The sequence below is a fragment of the Salmo salar genome, chromosome 28 (assembly GCF_965601325.2).
Source record: "Salmo salar chromosome 28, fSalSal1, whole genome shotgun sequence".
Taxonomy (NCBI): Eukaryota; Metazoa; Chordata; class Actinopteri; order Salmoniformes; family Salmonidae; genus Salmo; species Salmo salar.
Window position 1 is genome coordinate 41578832 of NC_138318.1, and position 20853 is coordinate 41599684.

At 47.2% G+C, this 20853-nt stretch overlaps 1 protein-coding gene across 1 annotated transcript in view; it reads left to right on the forward strand.

The window, feature by feature from the left end:
* The window catches only part of LOC106589976 (isthmin-1), a 52956-nt gene that overhangs the window by 16235 nt on the left and 15868 nt on the right, over positions 1 to 20853 (forward strand). The window contains exon 3 of the mRNA XM_045710223.2: positions 6135 to 6447. Coding sequence (XP_045566179.1) covers positions 6135 to 6447 — 313 coding nt within the window. The remainder of the gene's footprint in view (positions 1 to 6134; positions 6448 to 20853) is intronic.

The window sequence follows — 20853 nt, forward strand, 5'->3', positions numbered from 1 at the left end:
CAGACTGGTGTTGATGTGTCTGGAATGTAACAGGCTGGACAGACTGGTGTTGATGTGTCTGGAATGTAACAGGCTGGACAGACTGGTGTTGATGTGTCTGGAATGTAACAGGCTGGACAGACTGGTGTTTTGTGTCTGGAATATAACAGGCTGGACAGACTGGTGTCTGGAATATAACAGGCCGGACAGACTGGTGTTGATGTGTCTGGAATGTAACAGGCTGGACAGACTGGTGTTTTGTGTCTGGAATATAACAGGCTGGACAGACTGGTGTTTTGTGTCTGGAATATAACAGGCTGGGCAGACTGGTGTTGATGTGTCTGGAATATAACAGGCTGGACAGACTGGTGTTTTGTGTCTGGAATATAACAGGCTGGACAGACTGGTGTTTAGTGTCTGGAATATAACAGGCTGGACAGACTGGTGTTTTGTGTCTGGAATATAACAGGCTGGACAGACTGGTGTTTTGTGTCTGGAATATAACAGGCTGGACAGACTGGTGTTTTGTGTCTGGAATATAACAGGCTGGACAGACTGGTGTTTTGTGTCTGGAATATAACAGGCTGGGCAGACTGGTGTTGATGTGTCTGGAATATAACAGGCCGGACAGACTGGTGTTTTGTGTCTGGAATATAACAGGCTGGACAGACTGGTGTTTTGTGTCTGGAATATAACAGGCTGGACAGACTGGTGTTTTGTGTCTGGAATATAACAGGCTGGACAGACTGGTGTTTTGTGTCTGGAATACAACAGGCCGGACAGACGTGTTTTGTGTCTGGAATATAACAGGCTGGACAGACTGGTGTTTTGTGTCTGGAATATAACAGGCTGGGCAGACTGGTGTTGATGTGTCTGGAATGTAACAGGCTGGACAGACTGGTGTTGATGTGTCTGGAATATAACAGGCTGGACAGACTGGTGTCTGGATTATAACAGGCCGGACAGACTGGTGTTGATGTGTCTGGAATGTAACAGGCTGGACAGACTGGTGTCTGGATTATAACAGGCTGGACAGACTGGTGTTGATGTGTCTGGAATATAACAGGCTGGACAGACTGGTGTTGATGTGTCTGGAATGTAACAGGCTGGACAGACTGGTGTTGATGTGTCTGGAATGTAACAGGCTGGACAGACTGGTGTTGATGTGTCTGGAATATAACAGGCTGGACAGACTGGTGTCTGGATTATAACAGGCCGGACAGACTGGTGTTGATGTGTCTGGAATATAACAGGCTGGACAGACTGGTGTCTGGATTATAACAGGCCGGACAGACTGGTGTTGATGTGTCTGGAATGTAACAGGCTGGACAGACTGGTGTTGATGTGTCTGGAATATAACAGGCTGGACAGACTGGTGTCTGGATTATAACAGGCCGGACAGACTGGTGTTGATGTGTCTGGAATGTAACAGGCTGGACAGACTGGTGTCTGGATTATAACAGGCTGGACAGACTGGTGTTGATGTGTCTGGAATATAACAGGCTGGACAGACTGGTGTTGATGTGTCTGGAATATAACAGGCCGGACAGACTGGTGTTGATGTGTCTGGAATATAACAGGCCGGACAGACTGGTGTTGATGTGTCTGGAATGTAACAGGCTGGACAGACTGGTGTTGATGTGTCTGGAATATAACAGGCCGGACAGACTGGTGTTGATGTGTCTGGAATATAACAGGCTGGACAGACTGGTGTCTGGATTATAACAGGCTGGACAGACTGGTGTTGATGTGTCTGGAATGTAACAGGCTGGACAGACTGGTGTTGATGTGTCTGGAATATAACAGGCTGGACAGACTGGTGTCTGGATTATAACAGGCTGGACAGACTGGTGTTGATGTGTCTGGAATATAACAGGCTGGACAGACTGGTGTTGATGTGTCTGGAATATAACAGGCTGGACAGACTGGTGTCTGGATTATAACAGGCCGGACAGACTGGTGTTGATGTGTCTGGAATGTAACAGGCTGGACAGACTGGTGTTGATGTGTCTGGAATATAACAGGCCGGACAGACTGGTGTTGATGTGTCTGGAATGTAACAGGCTGGACAGACTGGTGTTGATGTGTCTGGAATATAACAGGCCGGACAGACTGGTGTTGATGTGTCTGGAATATAACAGGCTGGACAGACTGGTGTCTGGATTATAACAGGCCGGACAGACTGGTGTTGATGTGTCTGGAATATAACAGGCCGGACAGACTGGTGTTGATGTGTCTGGAATGTAACAGGCTGGACAGACTGGTGTCTGGATTATAACAGGCCGGACAGACTGGTGTTGATGTGTCTGGAATGTAACAGGCTGGACAGACTGGTGTTGATGTGTCTGGAATATAACAGGCCGGACAGACTGGTGTTGATGTGTCTGGAATGTAACAGGCTGGACAGACTGGTGTTGATGTGTCTGGAATATAACAGGCCGGACAGACTGGTGTTGATGTGTCTGGAATATAACAGGCTGGACAGACTGGTGTCTGGAATATAACAGGCCGGACAGACTGGTGTTGATGTGTCTGGAATGTAACAGGCTGGACAGACTGGTGTTTTGTGTCTGTAATATAACAGGCTGGACAGACTGGTGTTGATGTGTCTGGAATATAACAGGCTGGACAGACTGGTGTCTGGAATATAACAGGCCGGACAGACTGGTGTTGATGTGTCTGGAATATAACAGGCTGGACAGACTGGTGTTTTGTGTCTGGAATGTAACAGGCTGGACAGACTGGTGTTGATGTGTCTGGAATATAACAGGCTGGACAGACTGGTGTTTTGTGTCTGGAATATAACAGGCTGGACAGACTGGTGTTGATGTGTCTGGAATATAACAGGCTGGACAGACTGGTGTTTTGTGTCTGGAATATAACAGGCTGGACAGACTGGTGTTTTGTGTCTGGAATATAACAGGCTGGACAGACTGGTGTTTTGTGTCTGGAATGTAACAGGCTGGACAGACTGGTGTTTTGTGTCTGGAATATAACAGGCTGGACAGACTGGTGTTTTGTGTCTGGAATATAACAGGCTGGACAGACTGGTGTTTTGTGTCTGGAATATAACAGGCTGGGCAGACTGGTGTTGATGTGTCTGGAATATAACAGGCTGGGCAGACTGGTGTTGATGTGTCTGGAATATAACAGGCTGGATAGACTGGTGTTTTGTGTCTGGAATATAACAGGCTGGACAGACTGGTGTTTTGTGTCTGGAATATAACAGGCTGGGCAGACTGGTGTTGATGTGTCTGGAATATAACAGGCTGGGTAGACTGGTGTTTTGTGTCTGGAATATAACAGGCTGGACAGACTGGTGTCTGGAATATAACAGGCAGGGCAGACTGGTGTTGATGTGTCTGGAATATAACAGGCTGGGCAGACTGGTGTTTTGTGTCTGGAATATAACAGGCTGGACAGACTGGTGTTTTGTGTCTGTAATATAACAGGCTGGACAGACTGGTGTTTTGTGTCTGGAATATAACAGGCTGGACAGACTGGTGTTTTGTGTCTGGAATATAACAGGCTGGACAGACTGGTGTTTTGTGTCTGGAATATAACAGGCTGGACAGACTTGTGTCTGGAATATAACAGGCTGGACAGACTGGTGTTTTGTGTCTGGAATATAACAGGCTGGATAGACTGGTGTTTTGTGTCTGGAATATAATAGGCTGGACAGACTGGTGTTTTGTGTCTGGAATATAACAGGCTGGACAGACTGGTGTTTTGTGTCTGGAATATAACAGGCCGGACAGACTGGTGTTTTGTGTCTGGAATATAACAGGCTGGTGTTTTGTGTCTGGAATATAGCAGGCTGGACAGACTGGTGTTTTGTGTCTGGAATATAACAGGCTGGGCAGACTGGTGTTGATGTGTCTGGAATATAACAGGCTGGGCAGACTGGTGTTTTGTGTCTGGAATGTAACAGGCTGGACAGACTGGTGTTTTGTGTCTGGAATATAACAGGCAGGGCAGACTGGTGTTGATGTGTCTGGAATATAACAGGCTGGGCAGACTGGTGTTTTGTGTCTGGAATATAACAGGCTGGACAGACTGGTGTTTTGTGTCTGGAATATAACAGGCTGGACAGACTGGTGTTTTGTGTCTGGAATATAACAGGCTGGACAGACTGGTGTTTTGTGTCTGGAATATAACAAGCTGGACAGACTGGTGTTTTGTGTCTGGAATATAACAGGCTGGACAGACTTGTGTCTGGAATATAACAGGCTGGACAGACTGGTGTTTTGTGTCTGGAATATAACAGGCTGGATAGACTGGTGTTTTGTGTCTGGAATATAATAGGCTGGACAGACTGGTGTTTTGTGTCTGGAATATAACAGGCTGGACAGACTGGTGTTTTGTGTCTGGAATATAACAGGCTGGACAGACTGGTGTTGATGTGTCTGGAATATAACAGGCTGGACAGACTGGTGTTTTGTGTCTGGAATATAACAGGCTGGACAGACTGGTGTTTTGTGTCTGGAATATAACAGGCCGGACAGACTGGTGTTGATGTGTCTGGAATATAACAGGCTGGACAGACTGGGCTGGTCGGCTGGACGCTGGTGTGAGGTCTGGAATGTAACAGGCTGGACAGACTGGTGTTGATGTGTCTGGAATATAACAGGCTGGACAGACTGGTGTTTGTGTCTGGAATATAACAGGCTGGACAGACTGGTGTTGATGTGTCTGGAATATAACAGGCTGGACAGACTGGTGTTGATGTGTCTGGAATATAACAGGCTGGATGGTAACACATGAGAAGTAAACAATGTATCAAATTCTTGACAATGTACAATTGTATCAAGACTGATTTCACGTCTAAATCAAGTCGCAGCGTTTTAGAAAAGTTATTTTTAATGTTGTGATTTTGAGTTGATTTGAGAGACTGTTGTTGCCCTCCCAACAGACATACAGACTCACTCACTCCAGACAGACAGACACTTACCTTCGACCCTGCTTCTCCCTCTCCTTCCTCTCCCTCCCTCCCCTTCCTCTCCCTCTCCCTCCCCTTCCTCTCCCTCTCCCTCCCCTTCCTCTCCCTCCCCCTCCTCTCCCTCCCCCTCCTCTCTCTCTCCCTCCCCCTCCCCTTCCTCCTCCCTCCCACTCCTCTCCCTCCCCTTCCTCTCCCTCCCCTTCCTCACTCCTCTCCTCTCCCTCTCCTCTCCCCTCGCCTCTCCCTCCTCTCCCTCTCCCTCCCCCTTCCTCTCCCTCCCCTTCCTCTCCCTCTCCCTCCCCTTCCTCTCCCTCTCCCTCCCCTTCCTCTCTCCTCACCCTCCCTTCCTCTCCCTCCCCTTCCTCTCCCTCCCCTTCCTCTCCCTCCTCTCCCTCTCCCTCCCCCTCCCTCCTCCTCTCCCTCCCCTTCCTCTCCCTCTCCCTCCCCTTCCTCTCCCTCTCCCTCCCCTTCCTCTCCCTCACCCTCCCTTCCTCTCCCTCTCCTCCTCTCCCTCCCCCTCCTCTCCCTCCCCTTCCTCTCCCTCTCCTCCTCTCCCTCCCCTCTCCTCTCCCTCCTCCCTCCTCTCCCTCTCCGCCTCCCTCCCCTCCCCTTCCCCTCCCTCTCCCTCCCCTTCCTCTCCCTCCTCTCCCTCCCCCTCCTCTCCCTCCCCTTCCTCCCTCCTCTCCCGTCTCCCTCCCCCTTCCGTCTCCCTCCTCTCCCTCCCCCTCCGTCTCCCTCCCCTTTCCTCTCCCATCCTCTCCCCCCTCCTCTCCTCTCCCTCTCCCGTCCGTCTCCTCCTCTCCCTCTCCCTCCCTCCCTCTCATCCTCTCCTCTCCCTCTCCCTCCCCTTCCTCTCGCCTCTCCCTCCCTTCCCTCTCCCTCCTCCCCTCCCCCCCTTTCTCTCTCCCTCTCCCTCCCCTTCCTCTCCTCCTCTTCCTCTCCCTCTCCCTCCCCTTCCTCTCCCTCTCCCTCCCCTTCCTCTCCCTCACCCTCCCCTTCCTCTCCCTCACCCTCCCCTTCCTCTCCCTCTCCCTCCCCTTCCTCTCCCTCTCCTTCCTCTCCCTCTCCCTCCCCCTTTCTCTCCCTCTCCCTCCCCTTCCTCTCCTCCTCTTCCCTCTCCCTCTCCCTCCCCTTCCTCTCCCTCTCCCTCCCCCTTCCTCTCCCTCACCCTCCCCTTCCTCTCCCTCTCCCTCCTCTCCCTCTCCCTCCCCTCCAGGTGACCATAGAGGTGGTGGACGATCTAGAAGGGGCGGAGCATGAGAACGGCCTGAAGAAGGAGAACAAACCAGGTTTGGCCGCTCCCAACTGGAGAAACTGGTGGCAAACCACCACCTCCTCTTCATCCTCCTCTTCTTCTTCGGTCTTGACCCCACGTCGACCCAAGGAGCAGGCTAGGGAGCTGCAGCCCACCTACAGAGGAGGAGTAGAAAGTGGCAGTAACACAGAGAATAGTAACTTCCTAAAACCACTAGGGGACTGGGAGAGGAGAGGAGGCGCAGGAAGTGCCAGCAAGGCTCAGGCTGAATATGGTGAGTGTAGTATGAGGGGGTCTGACGGCAAGAGGACGTGTGTGTGTTTTTTAAGGGTTGCTGATGTGTGTGTGTGTGTTTGTTAACCTCTATGGGCTAGGCGGGACGAATTGCGTCCCACCTACGTAAAAACCACTGTGAAGCCTGTGGCGCGATTTTCAAAACCTTAAAAATCCTATTACTTCAATTTCTCAAACATATGACTATTTTACAGCTATTTAAAGACAAGACTCTCGTTAATCTAACCACACTGTCCGATTTCAAAAAGGCTTTACAAAGAAAGCAAAACATTAGATTATGTCAGCACAGTACCAAGCCAGAAATAATCAGACACCCATTTTACAAGCTAGCATATAATGTCACCAAAACCCAGAAGACAGCTAAATGCAGCACTCACCTTTGATGATCTTCATCAGATGACAACCCTAGGACATTATGTTATACAATACATGCATGTTTTGTTCAATCAAGTTCATATTTATATCAAAAACCAGCTTTTTACATTAGCATGTGACGTTCAGAACTAGCATACCCCCCGCAAACTTCCGGGAATTCGCTAACATTTTACTAAATTACTCACGATAAACGTTCACAAAAAGCATAACAATTATTTTAAGAATTATAGATACAGACCTCCTCTATGCACTCGATATGTCCGATTTAAAAATAGCTTTTTGGTGAAAGCACATTTTGCAATATTCTAAGTACATAGCCCAGGCATCACGGGCTAGCTATTTAGACACCCGGCAAGTTTAGCACTCACCATAATCATATTTACTATTATAAAAGTTTGATTACCTTTTGTTGTCTTCGTCAGAATGCACTCCCAGGACTGCTACTTCAATAACAAATGTTGGTTTGGTCCAAAATAATCCATCGTTATATCCGAATAGCGGCGTTTTGTTCGTGCGTTCCAGACACTACCCGAAATGGCAAAGAAGGGTCGCACGCATGGCGCAATTCGTGCCAAAAAAATTCTAAATATTCCATTACCGTACTTCGAAGCATGTCAACCGCTGTTTAAAATCCATTTTTACGCAATTTTTCTCGTAGAAAAGCGATAATATTCCGACAGGGAATCTCCTTTCGGCAAACAGAGGCAAAAATCACAAAGGCGGGGGCGGTCGGGGTCACGCGCATAAGCCCGTGTCCCTTGATCGGCCACTTGAGAAAGGCGATGATGTGTTTCAGCCTGGGACTGGGATGACGACATTCTGTTTTTTCCCGGGCTCTGAGCGCCTATGGACGACGTAGGAAGTGTCACGTTAGAGCAGAGATCCTTAGTAAAAGATAGAGATGGAAAAGAAGTTCAAGAAATGGTCAGACAGGCCACTTCCTGTAAAGGAATCTCTCAGGTTTTGACCTGCCATTTGAGTTCTGTTATACTCACAGACACCATTCAAACAGTTTTAGAAACTTTAGGGTGTTTTCTATCCATATGTAATACGTATATGCATATTCTAGTTACTGGGTAGGAGTGGTAACCAGATTAAATCGGGTATGTTTTTTATCCAGCCGTGTCAATACTGCCCCCTAGCCCTAACAGGTTAACCTCTATGGGCTAGGTGGGACGCTTGCGTCCCACCTACTCAACAGCCAGTGTAATCCCGTGGCGCGATATTCAAATACCTCAAAAATGCAAAACCTTCAATTTTTCAAACATATGACTATTTTACACCATTTTAAAGACAAGACTCTCGTTAATCTAACCACACTGTCCGATTTCAAAAAGGCTTTACAACGAAAGCAAAACATTAGATTATGTCAGCAGAGTACCCAGCCAGAAATAATCAGACACCCATTTTTCAAGCTAGCATATAATGTCACATAAACCCAAACCACAGCTAAATGTAGCACTAACCTTTGATGATCTTCATCAGATGACAACCCTAGGACATTGTTATACAATACATGCATGTTTTGTTCAATCAAGTTCATATTTATATCAAAAAACAGCTTTTTACATTAGCATGTGACGTTCAGAACTAGCATACCCCCCGCAAACTTCCGGGGAATTTACTAACAATTTACTAAATTACTCACGATAAACGTTCACAAAAAGCATAACAATTATTTTAAGAATTATAGATACAGAACTCCTCTATGCACTCGATATGTCCAATTTTAAAATAGCTTTTCGGTGAAAGCACATTTTGCAATATTCTCAGTAGATAGCCCGGCATCACAGGGCTAGCTATTTAGACACCCAGCAAGTTTAGCACTCACCAAAGTCAGATTTACTATAAGAAAAATGTTATTACCTTTGCTGTCTTCGTCAGAATGCACTCCCAGGACTTCTACTTCAATAACAAATGTTGGTTTGGTTAAAAATAATCCATAGTTATATCCAAATAGCGGCGTTTTGTTTCATATGTTTGAGAAATTGAAGTTATAGCATTTATGAGGTATTTGTATTTTGCGCCACGCGATTCCACTGGCTGTTGACTAGGTGGGACGCAAGCGTCCCACCTTGCCCAGGGAGGTTAAGGGCTGTGTGTGTGTGTGTGTGTGTGTGTGTGTGTGTGTGTGTGTGTGTGTTTATATATGTGCATGTGTGTTCTAAGTGTGTTTGACACAGGAAGCGGGTGTATGATTGAAGCCTTAAATCAATAAAATGTATTTATAAAGCCCTTTTTACATCAGCAGATGCCACAAAGTGCTGTACAGAAACCCAGCCTAAAACCCCCAAACAGCAAACAACGCAGATGTAGAAGCACTGTGGCTAGGAAAAACTCCCTAGAAAGGCCAGAACCCAGGAAGAAACCTAGAGAGGAACCAGGCTATGAGGGGTGGCCAGTCCTCTTCTGGCTGTGCTGGGTAGACCAGAGGAACCAGGCTATGAGGGGTGGCCAGTCCTCTTCTGGCTGTGCCGGGTGGAGATTAGAAACCTAGAGAGGAACCAGGCTATGAGGGGTGGCCAGTCCTCTTCTGGCTGTGCCGGGTGGAGATTAGAAACCTAGAGAGGAACCAGGCTATGAGGGGTGGCCAGTCCTCTTCTGGCTGTGCCGGGTGGAGATTAGAAACCTAGAGAGGAACCAGGCTATGAGGGGTGGCCAGTCCTCTTCTGGCTGTGCCGGGTGGAGATTATAACAGAACGTGGCCAAGATGTTCAAACGTTCATAGATGACCAGCAGGGTCAAATGAAACACTCTTTAGTTTCATCAGATGGATTTGTCCTCTCTGTTTGTGTGTGTGTGTGTGTGCGTGTGTGCGTGCGTGCGCGTGTGACAGATTAGACGCCTCTCGAACATCAAAGTCCTCCGACAGGAACAGGGCCAAATCAGGACTGCTTCCCCAAATGGCACCCTATTCCCTATATAGTGCACTACCCAGCTAGCACATAATGTTCTGAGAACCATATGTTTCTTGGTTTGTCCTATGGTTATTTTGCATACAACCTTCCCACAACGTTCGGGGGAATGGCGCAGGATACCCAGCTAACACGTAACGTTTGGCATTGGAACATTCTCAGCACGTTTTATTTTCTTAGCATTTCATTACTTTAACAGAACGTTTCCTGAACGTTTGAACATAGTTCATTTCATTTCAATTTTGGTAATGTTCTAGAAACGTTCTCCAACTGGTTTGACATTGGGAATGTTCTTAAATAGTTCAGAGAATGTTAAGAAACAACGTTCTTCTGTGGGAATTTCAGTACTTTAAGCGTAACGTTTCCTACAGGTTTCCTCAATGGTTCTATTTAAAGACATGTTTTCAAATGATTACGAGGACGTTAAGAAAACGTTCCATTAAAAAAAAATACACAAGAACACTATAGTACACTAGCATTGAAACATTCAGTGAAAGTTTGTTAAGGAACCTAAAATTTCTGTTATCAGAACGTTAATAAAATCTACAAGGAAAGCTTTCAAGGAACCAGAGTAAAATGTTCTCAGAATCTCCCTGCAACCTATAAATAAACATTCTCAGAACAAGTTTCTGTTCTAATAAACTGTCTGTTTTACCAGTCAGGAAACGTATGGCTTCATACTCACAACCAATGTGAAACCAAAATCATACGTTCCCAAAACTTCCAAGGAACCAATGTGCTAGCTGGGTACTTTTCTGTTCAAAAGTAGTGCACTACATTGGGGGAATAGCAGACCAGTTCCTATCATTCTCAATAACTGTCTACACACTCCTGTGTCTGTGTGTGTGTGTGTGTCTCTCTCTCTCTCTCTCTCTCTCTCTCTCTCTCTCTCTCTCTCTCTCTCTCTCTCTCTCTCTCTCTTCTCTCTCTCTCTCTCTCTCTCTCTCTCTCTCTCTCTCTCTCTCTCTCTCTCTCTCTCTCTCTCTCTCTCTCTCTCTCTCTCTCTCTCTCCTCTCTCTCTCTCTCCTCTCTCTAGATAGATAGATAGATAGATAGATAGATAGATAGATAGATAGATAGATAGATAGATAGATAGATAGATACATTTCATGTAGAAGAATTCACCCTCCCCATGGTCGTACAGTATCCATCCACACCGTGTCTCAGCTTGTCCACCAACACAACACTGTTACACAGGAATGTGTGTGCTATGGAGAGCGAAGAGAAATGTCATTTTATCCATCGTGGGTACGGCTGTCAGGAATGAATGAGCAGGTTCATAAATTGTTACATTCTTATTGAAACCCTAAGCCCATGTTTACTGTCTGGGGTACTGACTGAGCCAGGTCTGGGGTACTGACTGAGCCAGGTCTGGGGTACTGACTGAGCCAGGTCTGGGGTACTGACTGAGCCAGGTCTGGGGTACTGACTGAGCCAGGTCTGGGGTACTGACTGAGCCAGGTCTGGGGTACTGACTGAGCCAGGTCTGGGTTACTGACTGAGCCAGGTCTGGGTTACTGACTGAGCCAGGTCTGGGGTACTGACTGAGCCAGGTCTGGGGTACTGACTGAGCCAGGTCTGGGTTACTGACTGAGCCAGGTCTGGGGTACTGACTGAGCCAGGTCTGGGGTACTGACTGAGCCAGGTCTGGGGTACTGACTGAGCCAGGTCTGGGGTACTGACTGAGCCAGGTCTGGGGTACTGACTGAGCCAGGTCTGGGGTACTGACTGAGCCAGGTCTGGGTTACTGACTGAGCCAGGTCTGGGTTACTGACTGAGCCAGGTCTGGGGTACTGACTGAGCCAGGTCTGGGGTACTGACTGAGCCAGGTCTGGGGTACTGACTGAGCCAGGTCTGTGGTCGTTCATTTTTTAGGTTGCAATGAGGTTGTGAGAACCTTTTACTTTGGTTCCCTGAAGGTTTTCCCTGGGAGGTTTTATTCATGGGAATTATAGGTTATTTGACTTTTTTAATAACACTGCTAGTTTAGGTTGGAACGCCACGCACAGATAGGACACTTTTGATTTACTCTACCTACATGTACATACTACCTCAACAAACCCGTACCCCCGCACATCGACTCTGCACCAGCACCCCACCGTATACAGTAGAAGTCGGAAATTTACAGACAACTTTGCCAAATACTTTTAAACTCAGTTTTTCATAATTCCTGAAATGTAATCCTAGTAAATGCCCTGTCTTAGGTCAGTTAGGATCACCACTTTTTATTTTAAGAATGTGAAATGTCAGAATAATAGTAGAGAGAATGATTTATTTCAGCTTTTATTTCTTTCATCACATTCCCAGTGGATCAGAAGTTTACATACACTCAATTAGTATTTGGTAGCATTGCCTTTAAATTGTTTAACTTGGGTCAAACATTTCAGGTAGCCTTTCACAAGCTTCCCACAATAAGTTGGGTGAATTTTGGCCCATTCCTCCTGACAGAGCTGGTGTAACTGAGTCAGGTTTGTAGGCCTCCTTGCTCGCACACGCTTTTTCAGTTCTGCCCACAAATCTTCTATGGGATTGAGGTCAGGGTTTTGTGATGGCCACTCCAATACCGTGACTTTGTTGTCCTTAAGCCATTTTTCCACAACTTTGGAAGTATGCTTGGGGTCATTGTCCATTTGGAAGACCCATTTGCGACCAAGCTTTAACTTCCTGACTGATGTCTTGAGATGTTGCTTCAATATATCCACATAATTTTCCTGCCTCATGATGCCATCTATTTTGTGAAGTGCACCAGTCCCTCCTGCAGCAAAGCACCCCCACAACATGATGCTGCCACCCCCGTGCTTCACGGTTAGGATGGTGTTCTTTGGCTTGCAAGCCTCCCCTTTTATCCTCCAAACATAACGATGGTCATTATGGCCAAAGAGTTCTATTTTTGTTTCATCAGACCAGAGGACATTTCTCCAAAAAGTATGATATTTGTCCCCATGTGCAGTTGCAAACCGTAGCCTGGCTTTTTTATGGCGGTTTTGGAGCAGTGGCTTCTTCCTTGCTGAGCGGCCTTTCAGGTTATGTCGATATAGGACTCGTTTTACTGTGGATATAGATACTTTTTTACCTGTTTCCTCCAGCATCTTCACAAGGTCCTTTGCAGTTGTTCTGGGATTGATTTGCACTTTTCGCACCAAAGTACGTTCATCCCTAGGAGACAGAACGCGTCTCCTTCCTGAGCGGTATGACGGCTGCGTGGTCCCATGGTGTTTATACTTGCGTACTATTGTTTGTACAGATGAACGTGGTACCTTCAGGCATTTGGAAATTGCTCCCAAGGATGAACCAGACTTGTGGAGGTCTACAATTTTTTTCTGAGGTCTTGGCTGATTTCTTTAGATTTTCCCATGATGTCAAGCAAAGAGGGACTGAGTTTGAAGGTAAGCCTTGAAATTCATCCACAGGTACCCTCCAATTGACTCAAATGATGTCAATTAGCCTATCAGAAGCTTCTAAAGCCATGACATCATTTTCTGGAATTTTCCAAGCTGTTTAAAGGCACAGTCAACTTCATGAATGTAAACTTCCACTGGAATTGTGATACTGTGAATTATAAGTGAAATAATCCGTCTGTAAACAATTGTTGGAAAAATTACTTGTGTCATGCACAAAGTAGATGTCCTAACCGACTTTGCCAAAACTATAGTTTGTTAACAAGAAATGTGTGGAGTGGTTGAAAAACGAGTTTTAATGACTCCAACCTAAGTGTATGTAAACTTCCTACTTCAACTGTATATTTTTAGTTTTTACTGCTGCTCTTTAATTACTCATTACTATTATCTCTTATTCTTATCTGTATTTTTTATTACTGCACTGTTGGTTCATAAGTAAGCATTTCACTGTGAGGTCTACTACACCTGTTGTATTCAGCATTTCACTGTAAGGTCTACTACACCTGTTGTATTCAGCATTTCACTGTGAGGTCTACTACACCTGTTGTATTCAGCATTTCACTGTGAGGTCTACTACACCTGTTGTATTCAGCATTTCACTGTAAGGTCTACTACACCTGTTGTATTCAGCATTTCACTGTAAGGTCTACTACACCTGTTGTATTCAGCATTTCACTGTGAGGTCTACTACACCTGTTGTATTCAGCATTTCACTGTGAGGTCTACTACACCTGTTGTATTCAGCATTTCACTGTGAGGTCTACTACACCTGTTGTATTCAGCATTTCACTGTGAGGTCTACTACACCTGTTGTATTCAGCATTTCACTGTGAGGTCTACTACACCTGTTGTATTCAGCATTTCACTGTGAGGTCTACTACACCTGTTGTATTCAGCATTTCACTGTGAGGTCTACTACACCTGTTGTATTCAGCATTTCACTGTGAGGTCTACTACACCTGTTGTATTCAGCATTTCACTGTGAGGTCTACACACCTGTTGTATTCAGCATTTCACTGTGAGGTCTACTACACCTGTTGTATTCAGCATTTCACTGTGAGGTCTACTACACCTGTTGTATTCAGCATTTCACTGTAAGGTCTACTACACCTGTTGTATTCAGCATTTCACTGTAAGGTCTACTACACCTGTTGTATTCAGCATTTCACTGTGAGGTCTACTACACCTGTTGTATTCGGCATTTCACTGTGAGGTCTACTACACCTGTTGTATTCAGCATTTCACTGTGAGGTCTACTACACCTGTTGTATTCAGCATTTCACTGTGAGGTCTACTACACCTGTTGTATTCAGCATTTCACTGTGAGGTCTACTACACCTGTTGTATTCAGCATTTCACTGTGAGGTCTACTACACCTGTTGTATTCAGCATTTCACTGTGAGGTCTACTACACCTGTTGTATTCAGCATTTCACTGTGAGGTCTACTACACCTGTTGTATTCAGCATTTCACTGTGAGGTCTACTACACCTGTTGTATTCAGCATTTCACTGTGAGGTCTACTACACCTGTTGTATTCAGCATTTCACTGTGAGGTCTACTACACCTGTTGTATTCAGCATTTCACTGTAAGGTCTACTACACCTGTTGTATTCAGCCTTTCACTGTGAGGTCTACTACACCTGTTGTATTCAGCATTTCACTGTGAGGTCTACTACACCTGTTGTATTCAGCATTTCACTGTGAGGTCTACTACACCTGTTGTATTCAGCATTTCACTGTAAGGTCTACTACACCTGTTGTATTCAGCATTTCACTGTGAGGTCTACTACACCTGTTGTATTCAGCATTTCACTGTGAGGTCTACACCTGTTGTATTCAGCATTTCACTTTAAGGTCTACTACACCTGTTGTATTCAGCATTTCACTGTGAGGTCTACTACACCTGTTGTGTTCAGCATTTCACTGTAAGGTCTACTACACCTGTTGTATTCAGCATTTCACTGTAAGGTCTACTACACCTGTTGTATTCAGCATTTCACTGTAAGGTCTACTACACCTGTTGTATTCAGCATTTCACTGTGAGGTCTACTACACCTGTTGTATTCAGCATTTCACTGTAAGGTCTACTACACCTGTTGTATTCAGCATTTCACTGTAAGGTCTACTACACCTGTTGTATTCAGCATTTCACTGTAAGGTCTACTACACCTGTTGTATTCAGCATTTCACTGTAAGGTCTACTACACCTGTTGTATTCAGCATTTAACTGTGAGGTCTACTACACCTGTTGTATTCAGCATTTCACTGTGAGGTCTACTACACCTGTTGTATTCAGCATTTCACTGTGAGGTCTACTACACCTGTTGTATTCAGCATTTCACTGTGAGGTCTACTACACCTGTTGTATTCAGCATTTCACTGTGAGGTCTACTACACCTGTTGTATTCAGCATTTCACTGTAAGGTCTACTACACCTGTTGTATTCAGCATTTCACTGTGAGGTCTACTACACCTGTTGTATTCAGCATTTCACTGTAAGGTCTACTACACCTGTTGTATTCAGCATTTCACTGTAAGGTCTACTACACCTGTTGTATTCAGCATTTCACTGTAAGGTCTACTACACCTGTTGTATTCAGCATTTCACTGTAAGGTCTACTACACCTGTTGTATTCAGCATTTCACTGTAAGGTCTACACCTGTTGTATTTGGCGCTTGTGACTAATAACATTTCATTTGACACATAGAAATTAATTTTCTTATCGATTAATCATGCAAGCACATTTACTATTTTTTTTTATTGTGGCACAGCGTCAGTGAGATTCAAACCTACGATCACCTATTCTCTATTCATGGAATTATTCCGACAACCAGGATGGAGCTAGAATGACATGTTAATGTTAGTCTATTCAAACAGACCCCATTTCAAAGGAAACAAACACAACATTTACCTTTTAGTCATTTAGTTGACACTCTCTTATCCAGAGCGACTTACAGGAGCGATTAGGGTTAAGTGCCTCAAGGGCACGTCGGCAGAGTTTTCACCTAGTCGGCTCAGAGATTCCGAACCGCAGACCTTTCAGTTACTGGCCTAACGATCTTAACCGCTAGGCTACCTGCCGCCCAGCAGTCATTAAGCTCGGGTGTGGCCAAATAGTGGGCGTGGCCAACACACCTGAGCACACTTAACAAGATAGAGATTTGTTGACGCTGAGAATGGAATGTATGTTTTTAAATAACATTCTTAGAACGTTCTGCTCTTTGAACGTTACTAATGTTTTCTTGTGTTTTTAAAGAACGTTTTCTTAACGTTCTGAGAACATGACTTTAAATAGATCCGTGAGGAAACCTGTAGGAAACGTTATGCTGTTGTACTGAAATTCCCACATGAGAAACATATGGTTCTCAGAACGTTATGTGTTAGCTGGGTATCCTGCAACTTTCCCAGAACGTTGTAGGAAGGTTGTATGAAAAATGACCATAATGATAACCCTGCTCTAACTAAGCTCTTATAAAATATTGGTCTGTGCTAGCTGGCTGCTGGTCCTGCTGAGTGAGCTGTTCTCTGTTTCTGTAAGAGCTGCCACTAGTGCGCTTTAGGTGTAATTTGTGTATGGGGGTGTAGTGGCAGGGGGGGGGTAGAGGAAGGGGCTACACTGCTATCTAGACTTGAATCTGTGAAATTAAGACAATGTGTGGCAGATGTTGGTTAGGGGGTGGTGTGTGTGTGTGTGTGTGTGTGTGTGTGTGTGTGTGTGTGTGTGTGTGTGTGTGTGTGTGTGTGTGTGTGCACCGTGAGTTTAATGTAATAGTTTAGTACTTAGTTCAGCCAGAGGAAACGTTTCCATGTATTCTCATTAAACTGATCCCTTCAATGATCATTTGGAACGAAAGGGAATTTCTTGCCATTTCAGCCCCATTTCCAAACAACACATTAACAGTCAGAAAGCAGCAAAAAAGCAGCCCGGGACTCATTTCAATGTGACTTGTGCCAAGACGAGTATTTGATTCAATTTTTTTTTTTACACTTGAGAGTATTACTGAGAGTTAAGTGCCCAACTTGGCTAAAGCTGCCAACACATTAAGTTGTGTTGCGTCAGAAGCTTTCCTGGAAAACCTATTTTCTTGCCAAATACTTCCTGGTGTGTTTGTTTGTAATTGATAAAACTGAAAACACTCACTCATTCACTCTGCCCTGGACTATAGTTAGACTACGACCACACTGAGGGATGGAGGTGTGGCCAGGTACTAGGGATGGAGGTGTGACCAGGTACTAGGGATGGAGGTGTGATCAGGTACTAGGGATGGAGGTGTGATCAGGTTCTAGGGATGGAGGTGTGGCCAGGTACTAGGGATGGAGGTGTGACCAGGTACTAGGGATGGAGGTGTGGCCAGGTACTAGGGATGGAGGTGTGATCAGGTACTAGGGATGGAGGTGTGACCAGGTACTAGGGATGGAGGTGTGATCAGGTACTAGGGATGGAGGTGTGGCCAGGTACTAGGGATGGAGGTGTGACCAGGTACTAGGGATGGAGGTGTGACCAGGTACTAGGGATGGAGGTGTGATCAGGTACTAGGGATGGAGGTGTGACCAGGTACTAGGGATGGAGGTGTGGCCAGGTACTAGGGATGGAGGTGTGACCAGGTACTAGGGATGGAGGTGTGGCCAGGTACTAGGGATGGAGGTGTGACCAGGTACTAGGGATGGAGGTGTGATCAGGTACTAGGGATGGAGGTGTGACCAGGTACTAGGGATGGAGGTGTGACCAGGTACTAGGGATGGAGGTGTGATCAGGTACTAGGGATGGAGGTGTGGCCAGGTACTAGGGATGGAGGTGTGACCAGGTACTAGGGATGGAGGTGTGACCAGGTACTAGGGATGGAGGTGTGACTAGGGATGGAGGTATGACCAGGTACTAGGGATGGAGGTGTGGCCAGGTACTAGGGATGGAGGTGTGATCAGGTACTAGGGATGGAGGTGTGGCCAGGTACTAGGGATGGAGGTGTGACCAGGTACTAGGGATGGAGGTGTGACCAGGTACTAGGGATGGAGGTGTGATCAGGTACTAGGGATGGAGGTGTGACCAGGTACTAGGGATGGAGGTGTGACCAGGTACTAGGGATGGAGGTGTGATCAGGTTCTAGGGATGGAGGTGTGACCAGGTACTAGGGATGGAGGTGTGATCAGGTACTAGGGATGGAGGTGTGACCAGGTACTAGGGATGGAGGTGTGACCAGGTACTAGGGATGGAGGTGTGGCCAGGTACTAGGGATGGAGGTGTGACCAGGTACTAGGGATGGAGGTGTGATCAGGTACTAGGGATGGAGGTGTGACCAGGTACTAGGGATGGAGGTGTGACTAGGGATGGAGGTGTGACCAGGTACTAGGGATGGAGGTGTGACTAGGTACTAGGGATGGAGGTGTGACTAGGGATGGAGGTATGACCAGGTACTAGGGATGGAGGTGTGGCCAGGTACTAGGGATGGAGGTGTGACTAGGGATGGAGGTGTGGCCAGGTACTAGGGATGGAGGTGTGACTAGGGATGGAGGTATGACCAGGTACTAGGGATGGAGGTGTGGCCAGGTACTAGGGATGGAGGTGTGACCAGGTACTAGGGATGGAGGTGTGACCAGGTACTAGGGATGGAGGTGTGACTAGGGATGGAGGTGTGGCCAGGTACTAGGGATGGAGGAGTGACCAGGTACTAGGGATGGAGGTGTGATCAGGTACTAGGGATGGAGGTGTGACCAGGTACTAGGGATGGAGGTGTGACCAGGTACTAGGGATGGAGGTGTGACCAGGTACTAGGGATGGAGGTGTGATCAGGTACTAGGGATGGAGGTGTGACCAGGTACTAGGGATGGAGGTGTGACCAGGTACTAGGGATGGAGGTGTGACCAGGTACTAGGGATGGAGGTGTGACCAGGTACTAGGGATGGAGGTGTGACTAGGGATGGAGGTGTGACCAGGTACTAGGGATGGAGGTGTGACCAGGTACTAGGGATGGAGGTGTGACCAGGTACTAGGGATGGAGGTGTGGCCAGGTACTAGGGATGGAGGAGTGACCAGGTAGGTACTAGGGATGGAGGAGTGACCAGGTACTAGGGATGGAGGTGGGACCAGGTACTAGGGATGGAGGTGTGACCAGGTACTAGGGATGGAGGTGTGACTAGGGATGGAGGAGTGACCAGGTAGGTACTAGGGATGGAGGTGTGACCAGGTACTAGGGATGGAGGAGTGACCAGGTACTAGGGATGGAGGTGTGACCAGGTACTAGGGATGGAGGTGTGACCAGGTACTAGGGATGGAGGTGTGACCAGGTACTAGGGATGGAGGTGTGACTAGGGATGGAGGAGTGACCAGGTAGGTACTAGGGATGGAGGTGTGACCAGGTACTAGGGATGGAGGAGTGACCAGGTACTAGGGATGGAGGTGTGACCAGGTACTAGGGATGGAGGTGGGACCAGGTACTAGGGATGGAGGTGGGACCAGGTACTAGGGATGGAGGTGTGACCAGGTACTAGGGATGGAGGTGTGACTAGGGATGGAGGTGTGACCAGGTACTAGGGATGGAGGTGTGACTAGGTACTAGGGATGGAGGTGTGACTAGGGATGGAGGTATGACCAGGTACTAGGGATGGAGGTGTGGCCAGGTACTAGGGATGGAGGTGTGACTAGGGATGGAGGTGTGGCCAGGTACTAGGGATGGAGGTGTGACTAGGGATGGAGGTATGACCAGGTACTAGGGATGGAGGTGTGGCCAGGTACTAGGGATGGAGGTGTGGCCAGGTACTAGGGATGGAGGTGTGACCAGGTACTAGGGATGGAGGTGTGACCAGGTACTAGGGATGGAGGTGTGACTAGGGATGGAGGTGTGACCAGGTACCAGGGATGGAGGAGTGACCAGGTACTAGGGATGGAGGTGTGACAAGGGATGGAGGTGTGACCAGGTACTAGGGATGGAGGTGTGACCAGGTACTAGGGATGGAGGTGGGACCAGGTACTAGGGATGGAGGAGTGACCAGGTACTAGGGATGGAGGTGTGACAAGGGATGGAGGTGTGACCAGGTACTAGGGATGGAGGTGTGACCAGGTACTAGGGATGGAGGTGTGATCAGGTACTAGGGATGGAGGAGTGACCAGGTACTAGGGATGGAGGTGTGACCAGGTACTAGGGATGGAGGTGTGACCAGGTACTAGGGATGGAGGAGTGACCAGGTACTAGGGATGGAGGTGTGACCAGGTACTAGGGATGGAGGAGTGATCAGGTACTAGGGATGGAGGTGTGACTAGGGATGGAGGTGTGATCAGGTACTAGGGATGGAGGTGTGACCAGGTACTAGGGATGGAGGAGTGACCAGGTACTAGGGATGGAGGTGTGACCAGGTACTAGGGATGGAGGAGTGATCAGGTACTAGGGATGGAGGTGTGACCAGGTACTAGGGATGGAGGTGTGACCAGGTACTAGGGATGGAGGTGGGACCAGGTACTAGGGATGGAGGTGGGACCAGGTACTAGGGATGGAGGTGTGACCAGGTACTAGGGATGGAGGTGTGACTAGGGATGGAGGTGTGACCAGGTACTAGGGATGGAGGTGTGACCAGGTACTAGGGATGGAGGTGTGACCAGGTACTAGGGATGGAGGTGTGACCAGGTACTAGGGATGGAGGTGTGACCAGGTACTAGGGATGGAGGTGTGACCAGGTACTAGGGATGGAGGAGTGATCAGGTAC